This window comes from Coptis chinensis, chromosome 9 (genome assembly GCF_015680905.1).
Source record: "Coptis chinensis isolate HL-2020 chromosome 9, ASM1568090v1, whole genome shotgun sequence".
Classification (NCBI taxonomy): Eukaryota; Viridiplantae; Streptophyta; class Magnoliopsida; order Ranunculales; family Ranunculaceae; genus Coptis; species Coptis chinensis.
The window spans coordinates 81,253,344-81,267,013 of record NC_141464.1 but is presented as its reverse complement, the minus strand read 5'-3'; the positions used below and the strand labels follow the sequence as shown (position 1 = coordinate 81,267,013).

Here is a 13,670-nt window from a genome sequence, read left to right as displayed (position 1 = left end):
CTATTACTACTTCCTTCTTCTCTCAATTCAATAACTCTATTGCAGATGTATTATTTTTTTTGATAACTGTTTAATACTTAAAGAAAAAACCCTAGGCTAGTTTTGAGGGCTTTTAAAAGCCCATGCTCTTTTCACTGGAGAAGATGATAATTGGGGGCTTGGCTGAGTAATGATGCATCTGGTTTTTCTAACGTATCAGTATAAGAGGAAACGGTATTGAAGTAGGACGGGGATATTCTTCATCTGGTTCTCCAAAACCAACTCAGGTCTGTTTTTCTTTAAGATACAACTTTCTTTAAGGAATAACACTCAAAGTCATCCAAGTGGTATTACACTACTTAAACATGATGCAGATCATAATAAGTTAATTTATGAGCACTTTCCATTTCTATCCGGTTCTTGAATCCTCGCTAAATTCCTATTACACGATCAGGCTCAACTCGGCTATTGCTATGATGCGATTATTGATGAATTGGAAGACCTCACCTCAGATGTAGGTGAGGGTAACATCGTACCCACATTACTTGTGTTTCTGATTACTGTTACAAGTTGAGATAGATTACTATCATCTATGGGATTATTTAATGATTTTCTTGTGCATATCCTACTTTTGCAGGTCCAGTTTATGACCTGATGGTTAGAAGAGGAATGGGAGAGTGGAGGATTGGTGCGTACTTCCGTTGGAGTTTTACTTGTCCGCACAACTGTAGTCTTGAGGGGTTGCTTTGTCAGTCCTTTTTGTTCTCTTGAAAACCAGTGTAACAACTTATTGATGATTCATTTTACCGAAAGCCAGCAAATTCTCTTATCTGTTGGGCGCCAGAGTAGTGTATTCTTAGTACTTATTAACCCAAATTTTCGCAGATAGTCTTTCCAGGGCTGCAAGTATGTCAAGTACTTGGGTGAAGAAGCCCTGCTATTTTCTCATTGTCAGGGTTCTTTTTTTCAATCGTCTTGTATCGTTCTTGTGGAACCTGTTGCTCTCACTAGATCGTGTAACACCTTTAACTTTGTTTCATCAGTTTATACAAATCCATGCTCATTTGTTTGGCTGTACCCATCGTTCCAAATCTCACCCATGATCCATCCGTTTAAACATCTCTTGGTATAATTGTCAGTTAAATAGAATTTTGACTATTTATTAGTGACTGGTACAGTGGTACTTGGTATAAAGCAGTTGCCCCTGGAAGCAGTGGAGTAAATTTGGTTTGTTCACGATAGAAAATACTATGAAGCACCATTTCTATAGGAAAACAAGATGGGTACCAAGAAATGGTACAAAAAAAAAACAAGTTCGTATAAGATGGTTTGGAACTCAGATTTTACTCGCACATACAATGTTTGAGTTTACAATAATAGTCAATCTCCCTCCCAATCAAGGGCATAATACCTTCTTGGGTTTCAATCAACATTCAATTCGACATGTTGTTCAAATATAATGAATGCAGTTTAAGGAAATACAAATAGTTAGAATTTAGAAACACAGAGGGCGGGAATATGCATATATATGGAAATCATTCTTTTTTAAAAATTTACAACATATATTGGAGTATCTTCCTTTTTCAGCTAATACATTTGCCATTCAACTATTCAAGTATATCATGCACGTCTTTGGTCAGATAGGTAATCCATTGAAAAACAACTGAAAACTGTCATGTTTATTGCCATTTTCTACTTTGTTTGGGCATACAACCAGTTGTTGTTAAGTCCATGTGAAAGGACGACAGGACAGTCAAAGTCTGTCAACTACTCAACTGTGTATAATGTGCTGATACTCAAGTTGCACCTTAGAAAAGGCCAAGTCCACAGAAAATTAATGAAAATCTCTGGAAAAATTGTTACAAAAGCAATGGTACTCATCCTGAAGGACACATTTCTCTGTAAAATTTAGGAAAAACGTTTCAGAAGCAATGGTACTCATCCTAAAAAACACATTTCTTTGTAGGATTCAAGTGAGTGAAAAATACAACTTAAATTAAAGAGTAACAGGAGGATCTCATAAGCCATGATCAGTTCATTGCATCATAATGATCATACTTCCCATGGTATACCTGAACCGCCTTATTTATCTTGGATGAAGGTTCCCACTTAATGGAGTCTTCAGCGTTTCTTGTCACTAGATATGCAGGATCAGTAATTGTGTTTGTACCCACCATAATGTGTCCCTGCTCAATGTAGGTCACAGCTGCTTTCAATTGCTCTACATATTTTTTCCTCACCATAACAGTTGATAGTCTTCGCCTGCATATACAATACCGTGTGCCATGTTACAAGAAATCATATTCTTCAACTATAACATCAAACTTCAAGTCGCGTGTTTAGCACTCCAAGAACAGGGGGTTAAACACAAGCATAGGAGAGAAAGATGATAACACTCTTAATACCATTAACGAGCATAACGTAAAGATCAGCCAGGTATTCATCTATTCAGAAACCTTTATTTTTGTCTTCGAAATTTTTGACATCGATTAATAGCGAAAAGTATTCAGGTACAAGATGGGAAAGCAAAGTAAAACAAATCCAACCGATTCCAATAAAGCAATATATCAAACAAATCCAACCCATTGCAAAACCGACTGAAGGAGATACTATGCAATAACATATACAACGAAACGTACCTTAGAAAACAAGACACTGACAATTTCTCACAAAAAGCCAAGCTCTTCCTTTGTTGGATTACACCCATGTCCCACCTGTCATTGGCATAGAAAGATATACCAATATACAAAGGACCAAACATACTTTTAAACTTAATTATGCAGCTGAAACTACGATGATAACAGAACTAAGTACATTAAGTTATTAAGTCCAACATTCCTATCATACACCTTCACCTGATATTTCATAGTTTGAAAAAACGACTTGTGGCGTGTTTGATGTTTCAAGCCCATAATTTAAAAGCTAATTAGAAACATATTATACAAACTTGTGAGTCTAATTATACATACAGTTTCTCTAGAAGCAAGCCCGTCAACTTGATACGAAAAGGGTCATTTGGATTCATTTGCTTTAACAAGTGAACTTGCTTCTGCACCATTCTACATATACTTGAATACCTACAAACCAAGCATAAAAAAAAATTAGTAATCATTTGGACAAGTAAATATTTCTTGAGTTGAAGGGTGAGTTAAAAAAACATATTACTTCTTGTAATCATCTCTAGAAGTGATATGGTAACGACGCATAATATTAGCTTCTCTGTGCCCACCTTCTCTTTTCCATTGCAAGAAATCAACTTTCTTTAGTAACTTCTTCTCGTGCCCCTTTAACTCTCTCATTACTACTTCCTTCTTCTCTCAATTCAATAACTCTGTTGCAGATGTATTATTTTTAGTCCCCTTTTTTTTTTGACAACTGCAAAACCCTAGTAAACCCTTCTTAAAAGAAAAAAGGAATAACGGCGAAACCCTAGGCTAGTTTTGAAAGTCCATGGTCTGGACCGGGTTAGGCCCATTTTCTTGAATAAAATGTAGCTACCCTTGCTTTTAAGAAATCTGTTTTAGAAAACTTTGCACTTAAAACATTAAAAAATACTATGTGAGTGCACGTGCTACGCACGATATAGTTAGCTTATATATAAGTGGCAATAAAAAAGATTTGGGCTCAGATCTAACGGTCTGAAAATCAAAAACAAAAAAAAAGAGAGAATGTGAATTTGTTTTTGATTTTCGGCGAGATCCAACGGTATTGGATGTCGTACCTATAGGGATATCCTCGAGGTAGATGAATAAAAAATGAAACGTTTTTGTTGAGGTAATTTTTATGTTTTAAGGGGCCGTGTTGAGAAAAAAACAGTTAAGTGAACAAATAAAGTTTAGTGAGCACCGACGCGTCTTGGGTTCTTTTACTTTAAAAAAAAAAAAAAAAAACCTCTTGGACTCTTTCTACCATTTTTCGCCTTTTGCAGAATAAATACTTCCAAGTAACACATAGAACTTCCGATTTGATGTCAATCACCTCAAATACTCAGAAAAAACTTCGGGTATATTTTAAAGTTTAGACAAAGGGGTTAACATGTTGTCCCTGAATGAGAGTTTGTTTTGAGTTGAATATGCAATTGAAGCAATCAAGGTATATATAACCGTCATGTTGATTGTTTAAGAAATGGGGTAATCAGATTTTAATTTGTATGTGGCTTTTGTGTAGTTAGGTTCAATTGGAATTAGTTTGAAGTCTAAATAAGGTGGCGTTTTGCTGTGGAAAAAACATTAATTTGTAACTACTTGTAAGGTTTGTTTGTTGCAATGGTTAGCCTTTCTTAGTGAGTTATAGAGTGTGGGTTTGCCTTTGTGGGTCTCTGTGTCTTTAAGTTAGATTGACTTAGATTGTTGGTCTTTGTGTATTTAAGGAATAATAAGTTTGTAAAGTTTTTGGGCGTGAAAATAAGTTGATAACATTGTGTCGATGGTTTAATTCAAAAGCATGAAGGTTGAATTTGTTTCATCACACTCAGGTGTTATGGGAATCCTTTGGATCCTTTTTTTTTTTTTTTTTTTTATAATAAAATCCTTTGGATCATAAGAGGTACTGTTGTTAGTCGCATCTTTAATAGTGAAGAAATAGTCGAGTCCCATTAAATGTAGGATGCTATAACTCGATGGGTCACTGGTCTTATAAGTTGTCAGTTTTTTGAACGTGGAAAGATTTAATCAAGAATTGGGTGTTGCAATCCAAGGTTTATTTTGTTGAGATTTCCATTAAAATTAACGACGAAAATAACTTTTATTTGTTAAATCTAATTTTTAATTCGAAAGTATAAAAAGTTTTATTTGGGAAATAAAGGCTTGAGGTTCATTTTAAGGCATTTTTGAGGGTTTACTATTATAGGATATGGGTACAAATGTACAGTTTATTTGATTGGACCGAGTTAATGTTTATTTAAAGATAATAATTGTAGGATGAGAGTTAACCATCTATGTCACAAAGTGTCATCGATAAGGTTGTTAATAAGATGGAGAAGTAGATAAAGTAGGAGAGGTGTTGTATACATCGGGGTGTAATAGGTATGTAAATAGTGAAATGGAAAATTTGGTGCTTAGAATACAAAGATTATTGGATGAGTATATTTTTATATCTTTAATTAAAAAAATTTAGTATGGAATATAATTATTTATAATGCGTTAATTTATTAATTTTTTTTTAAGTGACTGTGTTGGTTGTAATGTTATATTGAGAGTCTCAAGGGAAGAAATGAAGTGGAGAATGTATATGATTATTATAAGAATAAGTTTGAAAGAAAAACTGTATTGGAGTGTATGGAGTATTTAGTGGAAGTGCTTAGCAATTGTATGAGATATATAGATGTGGAGAAAAAATAAATTGTTGAAGAAAATGTTGACTATAAAGTTAAAACAAAGACCATTAAAGAACTTTAGAACGAAGCAAATTCGAGTGCTCAGATTGCTAAAGGTAATAAAAGATAAAGAAGAGTTTAACATTAAAAGTTATTTATAGGTATGTTTTTTTAGTGCAAGTTATTTACTATATAATGGAGTTGAGTAGAGTTAGTTCCTATATAATAGTCGGCTAAATTGAATATGTGATGTTTAATTTGACAGATTGAGTACTGAAGCTGTAGCAGGAACAATATGTCATTTAGCTAATGGAATTATAGTAGGAGGAAGGTCTAAGAAATGGTAAGTAGGAGTAATTTGAAACTTGATGTTCTTGAGTTGGGGTTTGATAGGTTTGAAAGTTGAGGGCAGTTTTGTTGTTTTTGGAAGCACCTACTGCTATTTGATATGTACTTTTCAAATGTAATATGGCGGTATTGGAAAGTTTGGTTCCAACTGTTGAGGATAGCAAGTTTGTGTGTCGAGTAAGGTAGTCATTGTTTAGCTAATGGCAGTGATTTTGCAATATTTCTTGTCAATTTGGATGGTAAAAACTCCTGCACCACTCTGTATATTTGGACTTTAATGAGAGTTGCTATTTATTAAGGGATCGTTTTACCCAGCTTACTATTGTAACATGAATTATTGATGGACATATGCTGGCATTGATTGGGTTTTTTTTATTGAAGGCCTTGGGCTTTTGCATGCATTGATAACAGTTGTTAGTCGAAACTCGTATGTATCATTATTTGATTATACCTTGATAAAACCATACTTGATCTTATTGATAAACCATTGGAAGTGACAGATTATAATTGTGATCAATGAGTTTGAAAATAGTTGGTTCATCCTTGGTCCTTCTTAGCTTAATGGAGGTATAGGGTAATTAAGTTTCAGGGTGTGTATTTGAAGTTGAGATAAAGATTCAACTATACTGGGTTTAATTAATGAGGTGAGTGTTGGTATAAAACTTTTAGTAAATGTCTTGTGAAATAACAATGTAAATCAAATAAAGAATGTTCGCATCAATAGGAATATTATATAAATATTGATGGATCAACTAATTCCTAATGAACGCATATTTTGTGAAAAATTCTATGTTGGTGTTTTTAAGTGAAACGTTGTGTTTTCTTGCATTGTTCATGATCTATTTGTAGTTTTTTTGGCTTATATATGATTTGTATATTTTAATTTTAGTAGTCCATTAGCAAAGATATATTAGAATAGTGTGCTCAAGTAAAATGAAAGTTATGGAGGCAATTAAGTTTATCAAATTGGTTTAAAGTCAGTGTTGTGGATTATATAGGGGCTTTTTTTTATATGACTGGGCTTTTGAAGTTAAAAGATGATATCGTGGGTCTTATTAGGAAATGGGTTTTAAGTTTTAATGAATTTGGGCTTTTGTACGTAATTGTCCAACTCCAAGTATTTTGATTTGTTCTGACATGTTATGTGAGCTTCAGAATTCCCTCAACATTTGTTTCTCCACGTGATGAAAGGTAAAACACTTGTAAAGATTTGATTGAAAAAAAAATTGATGTTATTTTGATGCAAATGATGTTGTTATATATTAGAGAGAAGGCTGGAAAGTAAAATAGCCCTGCTATCGTGTTTTTGTTTACTTGCTATATCTGATAAAGTAAAAAAATGGCTGATTCAGATCTCTTGATTAGTAGTGATGACGATTTATTGGGTGATATAAATGAACCAATTGAGATTAGTAGTGCTGAATATTCAAGCAGTAGTGAATGTTCATTAAATACTCAAGTTAATTATGAGAATTGGTTTATGTTTGTAAGTTTAATAAACAGTTTTTTTTGCAATGCTTTCATAAAAGTATATATAGTTGCTGATGATGGTTTATTTTTGTTTTAACAGCCGCCTGAGGAAAGCGTAATATCCCTTCAGAAGAAGAAGGAATCTAATACTCATGAAAAGTAAAGTTGACATATTGATGGATTTAATGTTGTTAGTAGCATTTGTTTTTTTTATTAACTGGGTATTTTTTCCCCTTATTTTTTGCGATTAGATTATCCAAAGCTGGTTTAACTAAATCAAAAGTGGGTGAGATTAAAAAGAAACGTTTAAGTGGAGTTGAGGTAGGGCGGAAGAAAAGAAAGAAGAAAAAGCAAGGGTATGAATTTCGTTCATCTGTAGGTCTTTTTAGTTGTAAGTGCGCCAAGTATCGATATCAAAGTACGTTGTTATGTTCATATACATTTTGGGTTTAATTGTATACTGCTTAATTGTTACTTTGATTAAAAAATGTTGTAATAATTGTTTGTTTTTGTTTAATCATTTATTGTAGGATTGTTTTGAGAAGGATACTCGCGGCCTTGGAAAATTATGTTATAATAATACTTATGGGTTGAAAAAGTAATTGGATTTTATTTTAAAGTTCATAATTTTTTAAATTTTTTGTGCATTTATAAATAGATATTTTTTTGTTGTTGTTTTAGATGTGTGGAAGGCTTTGGAAGAAAATAGAAAGTGGGTTAAAGCTCTGAGTTGGAGTTTAAGCTTGTTGAAGAAAGACCGTATTAAAAATTAGCTATTTAAGTTATGAGTATGAAGAATATTTAAACTGTTGATGTTAAGAATTTGAGTAGTGTGTTTAAAAAGGTGGAAATGTTGATGTTGTATGTGTTGTCGTGGGGAGGGGAAGTATTAGGTGTAGTCATGGTTTATATGGAAGAGTGTTTGATAATTGGTAGTTTGATGCAATAATGAATATAATATCAGTGTTAACCACTAATTCACAATATTGATATCGAATTTAATGTGTAAGTATGTATTGACAAAGCAAACATATTATTAAGGAGGTTAAAGGTGGAAGCTTACTTAAGTAAGGTACAAAAAAAAAAAAAAATGAACACAAATTATGATTGGTATATATATATTCAAAAGGACTAAGTTGATTATGTATGGGAAAACGTTGACCATGAAAAGGGATTGATAAAAAAAGGAAAAAAGAATATTAAACATAATATTTAATAATTAACATAATTAAGTGAAAAGGTACATATTACAGCTGAGATCGCAGAGAGAAAAGCGACTTAACACACTATATTAACAGTTGACATAGTAGAGAGAAAAACAACTTAACACACTATATTAACTGTACAAACTGGATTTTGTGTAAGTATCTTGACTGAGAGCCTAGTTGCTTGATTAAGTTATTGTGATCCTATTTGCTTGATGAAGCTCTTGTAATAGGACATATTTTTGTAAATGAAGGAAGAAACTATTTTTGTGTTGCCTGTTGAACTCATCTATTTTTAGTGAAAAGATAGCTTTATATCCAATAAGATTTTGAAAGAGCCCCAAGAGTATTTCAAGATAACCGCCATGTATACAATCAATTATTGTAGACATCAAGTTACCGTGAAATGGAAAAAAGGTTAAAATTTAGACAAACAATTGTAGCTTTGTAAATTCGTGATTCAATTATATGTAGCTCATTTTCAGTTTTATGTAGAAGTGTAATGCTTTCACGGAATGCGACAACTCGTGCTTTTGAAGTTTCGTCGATAATTTCCATTCTCAAACGGTACCTGAGCATTTGAAAATGTTTAGTATGTATAAGTGATAAAATATATGATGTTAACTGTGTATAGTTTAATTACTTTTTTTTCTCGTGGTGAGTTACTCCATGCGCTGGGCATTTGTAAACATTGTCGGTCTTAGTAATCGATTTAGGACAACTTATACATCCAACATAAAACCATCCATCATCGTAAAGTATAGTGGAGATGGTTGCTTCACATTTGAATTGAATAACCTGAATAGAATATCGTTAATAATGTACAAATTAAAACCACAATATAGAAAAAAAACAAATTCTATATATATTTTTTGATTACCTGTAACGGAATATCATTTAGTGACTCAAGAATATCAGATAGAGTAGTGAGTTCCTGCGACGATGTACCTTCAATTGATTGGGATAGTGATTGAGGAGGTTGTACTTGCAATTGTTGAGGTTCTTTTTGAATTAGACTATATAACGGAAGACAGTTTCATCATTAAAATGTTAAGTTGCAAATATTTGTTTAGCTTAAATTTAATTTTGCTTTAGCAATAATACCTATTTTTAATAATCGCAACTTCTGGAATGTCTAAATTAAGATATAACTTTGTTGCCGATGTAGAGGACATCACATATTCACCTGTCGTATATAAAAGATGATATTATTTTTAAAATATTATACACAATATATTATGATATGTAAAGTAGATATATAAAATAATAATAATTTGATTATATATGACAATACCATTATCATATTTAAGAGTTGTAGAAGCAACAATGAGAATCGATCTATTTGAATTTTTCCAGATTTTGTATGATCGAGTTGTTTGGTGCAACGCCCAAATAGTAACTTTTAACAGATAGCCCCTACATGTAAAAAACTTTGTTACTATATGAATTTAGAAAACACAAGTGGAAATTTATTAGTAATATTAGTATTATTAGTTAACTTACTCTTCATTTAGAAGTTCAATTTCTTAATCACGGTATCACGTCCGTTATTTTTCTTGATCGATCTGGCTTGGTTCCACGTGTAGATTCGTCCAACTACATTTGTAAAAAAGACATCAAAATTTTTAGATTATATTATGATGTATAAAAAAAATATAAAAGCTTAGTTGAAATCAATTATATATTTGATGACCTATTAGATGTCTGGTATTGAACTGGTTTGGTATATCAGAGAAAGGGATGAATGAGAAAGCATATTCTGGAAATGGAAGATTATCTGTATTTTGAGGTTTAATTTTTGTAGTCCATTTGAAGTATAGAATCCATTCTTCAGCGATTAAATTACGGGAATTAACTGCTTTATAAGGAGTGAACCCTTCGATATAGTAAATGTGATTTTCTTCGAATTGATGTCTGAACTTTGTTTCAACGTTTAACGGGATTTTTATGCGGTATTCTCGTGGGTCCTAATATGGTAAGAAAAACAACAAATGGGTTAGAGTAAGATATTAATGTTAATCATAATTAAGTTGTTTAATAGGTTTAATGTGAATAAATAATAAAATGAATTATATAACGCACATGTTCATCAAATAGCAAAGATGTCTAAACTCTTGAATTGATATGTTGTATAATCTGTTGTTTCCCAAATTCGGAGCAATTGCATAAACTATTTTCCAATTGCCATTACCAATAATATCATTAACACAATGGTGAGCAGATGACATTTTGGTAATAATGAGAAAGATTGAAAGGTGGAAAATTTGGGATGAATATGTGATCGATCTTATTTAGAGTGAGTTATACTGTTATGTTTGATATTGTATGGTATCCTTGAGACTGCTTTAAACTATAATGTAGATATATATAGAGGCACCTAAATATGTTTAGAATGAAAATGATAAATTGAGCTGCTCCATTGAATTGTAAAAAAGCCCGTGGAATGTAAGGCAAATAGGTTAGTGGGTAGGATATATATGATCAGTGGATAAACATGGTTTTATGGTGATGTGTAGATTTGTGAGGAGAAATGGATAAGGGTAAAATTATAGGTGAGGTGATGTGTTAATATAATGAATATATAGGGGGGGGGGGGGGGCGCATGAAATTTGGGATAGTGTGAAAGGGAATAAAGTTAGTAGATTGTCAAAAAGGGAAGAGGGAGGGAAAGATATATGGTTGCCAACATGATGTCTATCAGATGTAGGTAGATAATGTGGGAATGAAACAAAGTGACATGTGGAGCAAGAAGTGACTTGTGGACAAAATAATTTGTTTGTCTTGTAGATTTTAATAGTTAGGAGAGTTAACTAAGGAAGGTTTCAACTAATGTTTTATTATGTAACAGTAAATATTTACAAGTTCGTTGTTGTGTGCACATTCTAAATCTTATTGTTCAGGATGGGTTGAAAGCAATTGATTATTCTGTTGTGAAGATTAGAGAAAGTGTAAAGTATTTGAAAGGTTCACAACAAATAAAGCAAAGGTTCTCTAATTGTATTGCACAAGTTTCTTTGGAACGTAAAAAGGGTTTATACCAAGATGTTCCAACTTCGTTGGAATTCAACGCTTTCTAATGCTTGAAAGTGCTCTTTACTACCGTAATGCTTTTATTCATTTAGAGTTAAGTGATTCGAATTATACTCATTGTCCTGTTGGAGAATAGTGGAGTAGGGTTGAGAAGATTTGTCGGTTTTTGGGTGTGTTTTATAAGGTGACTTGCATATTTTCCGGGACACAGTATCCTACATCAAACTTCTTCTTTCCCTAAGTGTTTATGGTGCAAGACACTTTGGCCAAAGCTATAAAAGATGGTGATTTTATTTTCTACGGTCCATGGCTGTTGAAATGAACCTTAAATTTGAGAAGTACTGGTCAGATTATTTTGGGATTCTTGCCATTGCTGTGATATTAGATCCTCAATACAAGTTAAAATTTGTGAAATGGTGTTACAGTAGGCTTTTTGGTAAAGATTCATCTCAATTAGATGATGTTTCTACTAAATTGTCTTCTCTTTTTGCTCAATATATGCAAAATGTTAATGAGTCTGCCAGTACCACTTCAAAGAATCCATCAAATCATTCTCCAAATTGCCTTGATACTGTTATGGAGGTAAAACTACATTTATATAGTTCTTTAAATATGTTTCTATCAATTTTATATTGTTGTGACTATGTACCACCTATCATATCTTATGATCCAGGATTTTGACACATTTGATGATGAAGAAATGTCTACTCACAACAACAAAAGTCAATTAGAGTTATACTTGGATGAACCAAGATTGGATAGAAAATTAGAGTTGGATGTCCTTCACTTTTGGAAGGGGAATCAGTATCGATACCCTGATATATCTTTAATGGCTCGTGATGTTCTGTCCCTTCCTATATCAACCGTTGCCTCAGAAGCAACTTTCAGTATTATTGGTGGTAGGGTTGTCGATAAGTTTCAGAAGTATCCTCAAGCCCGCAAATATTGAGGCTTTAATTTGCACTTCGTGATTGGATATTTGGACCGCCAGCGCAGGATTCTTTTATTTTTTCTATTTTTTATGTCATGCCATGTTAATTTCTTTAACATCAAATGGTTTCCTTCTAATATAGATAATATGGAGCCCAATGTGGACAAGTTGTGAGGATGTCACAAACTTGAACGGATCGATAAGAATGGAAGAATTGTGGCCAAGGTTGAAGAAAGTGGCTAATACAAAGGAAGGCTAAAAGTTTAACCGGTGGCTTTTAATTTGAAGATTGAAGTCACTCAGTAGTAGAGTAGTAGTCTAGTGGTGGCGATATTCACCCCAAGCAAAGTGATGCTTGTTTCTTCGACCCCACCTACGGGCTTAACGCCCATTGGTAGGAATCTCCATTTTATTCATTACCGACAGGGCTAAAGCCCAATTCGCCATACCATGAATCGATGTACAAACCCTTTTAACTCATGTGTCTAAGGCGTCAACCTTAGCCACATGGCTTTCCACTAATGTAATAATTTATGTCCAAATTCGTTTCTTATCAAAAGAGATAATTATCAGTTGAGAGTTATATTCTATCACAATGACTCAAGCTACAGAATACTTGAGCTACAAGGATTCTCTACTCTACCTATATAAATACCAAACTATTTTTCATTCATTAACTACATTCCTCGAGATTTGATCCCATTGATAATTTGGGTACATTTAGGCAAACCGCAAAGGTACAGTCTCATCATTCCCCGATCACCATCATTTTTCCAATTACTTTTCTAATGCTCTTCGCCTCTTTTATCAACACTTGATGTTTTGATCATATCCGGTCGAAACATAATTGGCGCCGTCTGCGGTTCTTATACAAAACCGGCGATCACGCTCTAAAAGTTATGATGAATGCTCGACGAGCCTAAGTTCTCGATGCACTTATCGACGATCATCGCGAATGTGCGGTTCCAAGTCAACTCCGGCGGTATCGAACTACTCCCTCCTATTCATTTTCAACATCCGACATACGACCCGCTACCGTTCCACCGGGATCGCCAAATTATTCAACAAGTTATTGCCTCGACGATTCTTAGGCATCTGTCCGCGGATAATGTCCGGCCATATGTCTCGAGGCATTCTTGTATTGAAAATATTACACTAGCCTTGTTTCATAATGGCCGATGTCTTAAAGCTTATTTCAAAGAAGGAATAGTCGGGTTTATACTTGTCGAATATCCATTGCGCAAATTTTTTTAGCCTACTGGATCGAGTCGCAGAATGGAAAAATTACCTTAAAAGCGTTTACAACATTGTCTCGGACACTCATACAATTAAACAGAGACAAACTTTGGTTTCGCTTAATAGCTGATTTTTCTTATTGATGATATTCTTATGT

General features: G+C 33.2%; 1 protein-coding gene and 2 long non-coding RNA genes across 4 annotated transcripts in view; 2 read left to right on the top strand and 1 right to left on the bottom strand.

Moving 5' to 3' along the window:
• Positions 1-295: 295 nt before the first annotated feature.
• LOC147478620 (uncharacterized) lies at positions 296-859 on the top strand. Its single transcript, XR_015207314.1, has 2 exons — positions 296-497; positions 617-859. It is a non-coding gene; the product is annotated as an uncharacterized LOC147478620 (long non-coding RNA).
• Positions 860-1,802: 943 nt separating this feature from the next.
• LOC147478615 (U3 small nucleolar ribonucleoprotein IMP3-like) overlaps positions 1,803-13,670 on the bottom strand; it is a 29,998-nt gene continuing 18,130 nt past the window's right edge. The window contains exons 1-4 of one of the 2 annotated variants that reach the window (XM_086581846.1): positions 3,145-3,363; positions 2,949-3,056; positions 2,619-2,693; positions 1,803-2,241 (exon numbers count right to left, since the gene is read on the bottom strand). In XM_086581846.1, coding sequence (XP_086437972.1) covers positions 2,010-2,241; positions 2,619-2,693; positions 2,949-3,056; positions 3,145-3,278 — 549 coding nt within the window. In that variant the 5' untranslated portion in view covers positions 3,279-3,363 and the 3' untranslated portion in view covers positions 1,803-2,009. Of the gene's footprint in view, positions 2,242-2,618; positions 2,694-2,948; positions 3,057-3,144; positions 3,364-13,670 lie in introns of those variants that run through there. The other variant, XM_086581847.1, reaches the window with a different exon arrangement.
• On the top strand, positions 7,381-8,049 carry LOC147478619 (uncharacterized). The gene is made up of 3 exons (XR_015207278.1): positions 7,381-7,467; positions 7,642-7,709; positions 7,793-8,049. It is a non-coding gene; the product is annotated as an uncharacterized LOC147478619 (long non-coding RNA).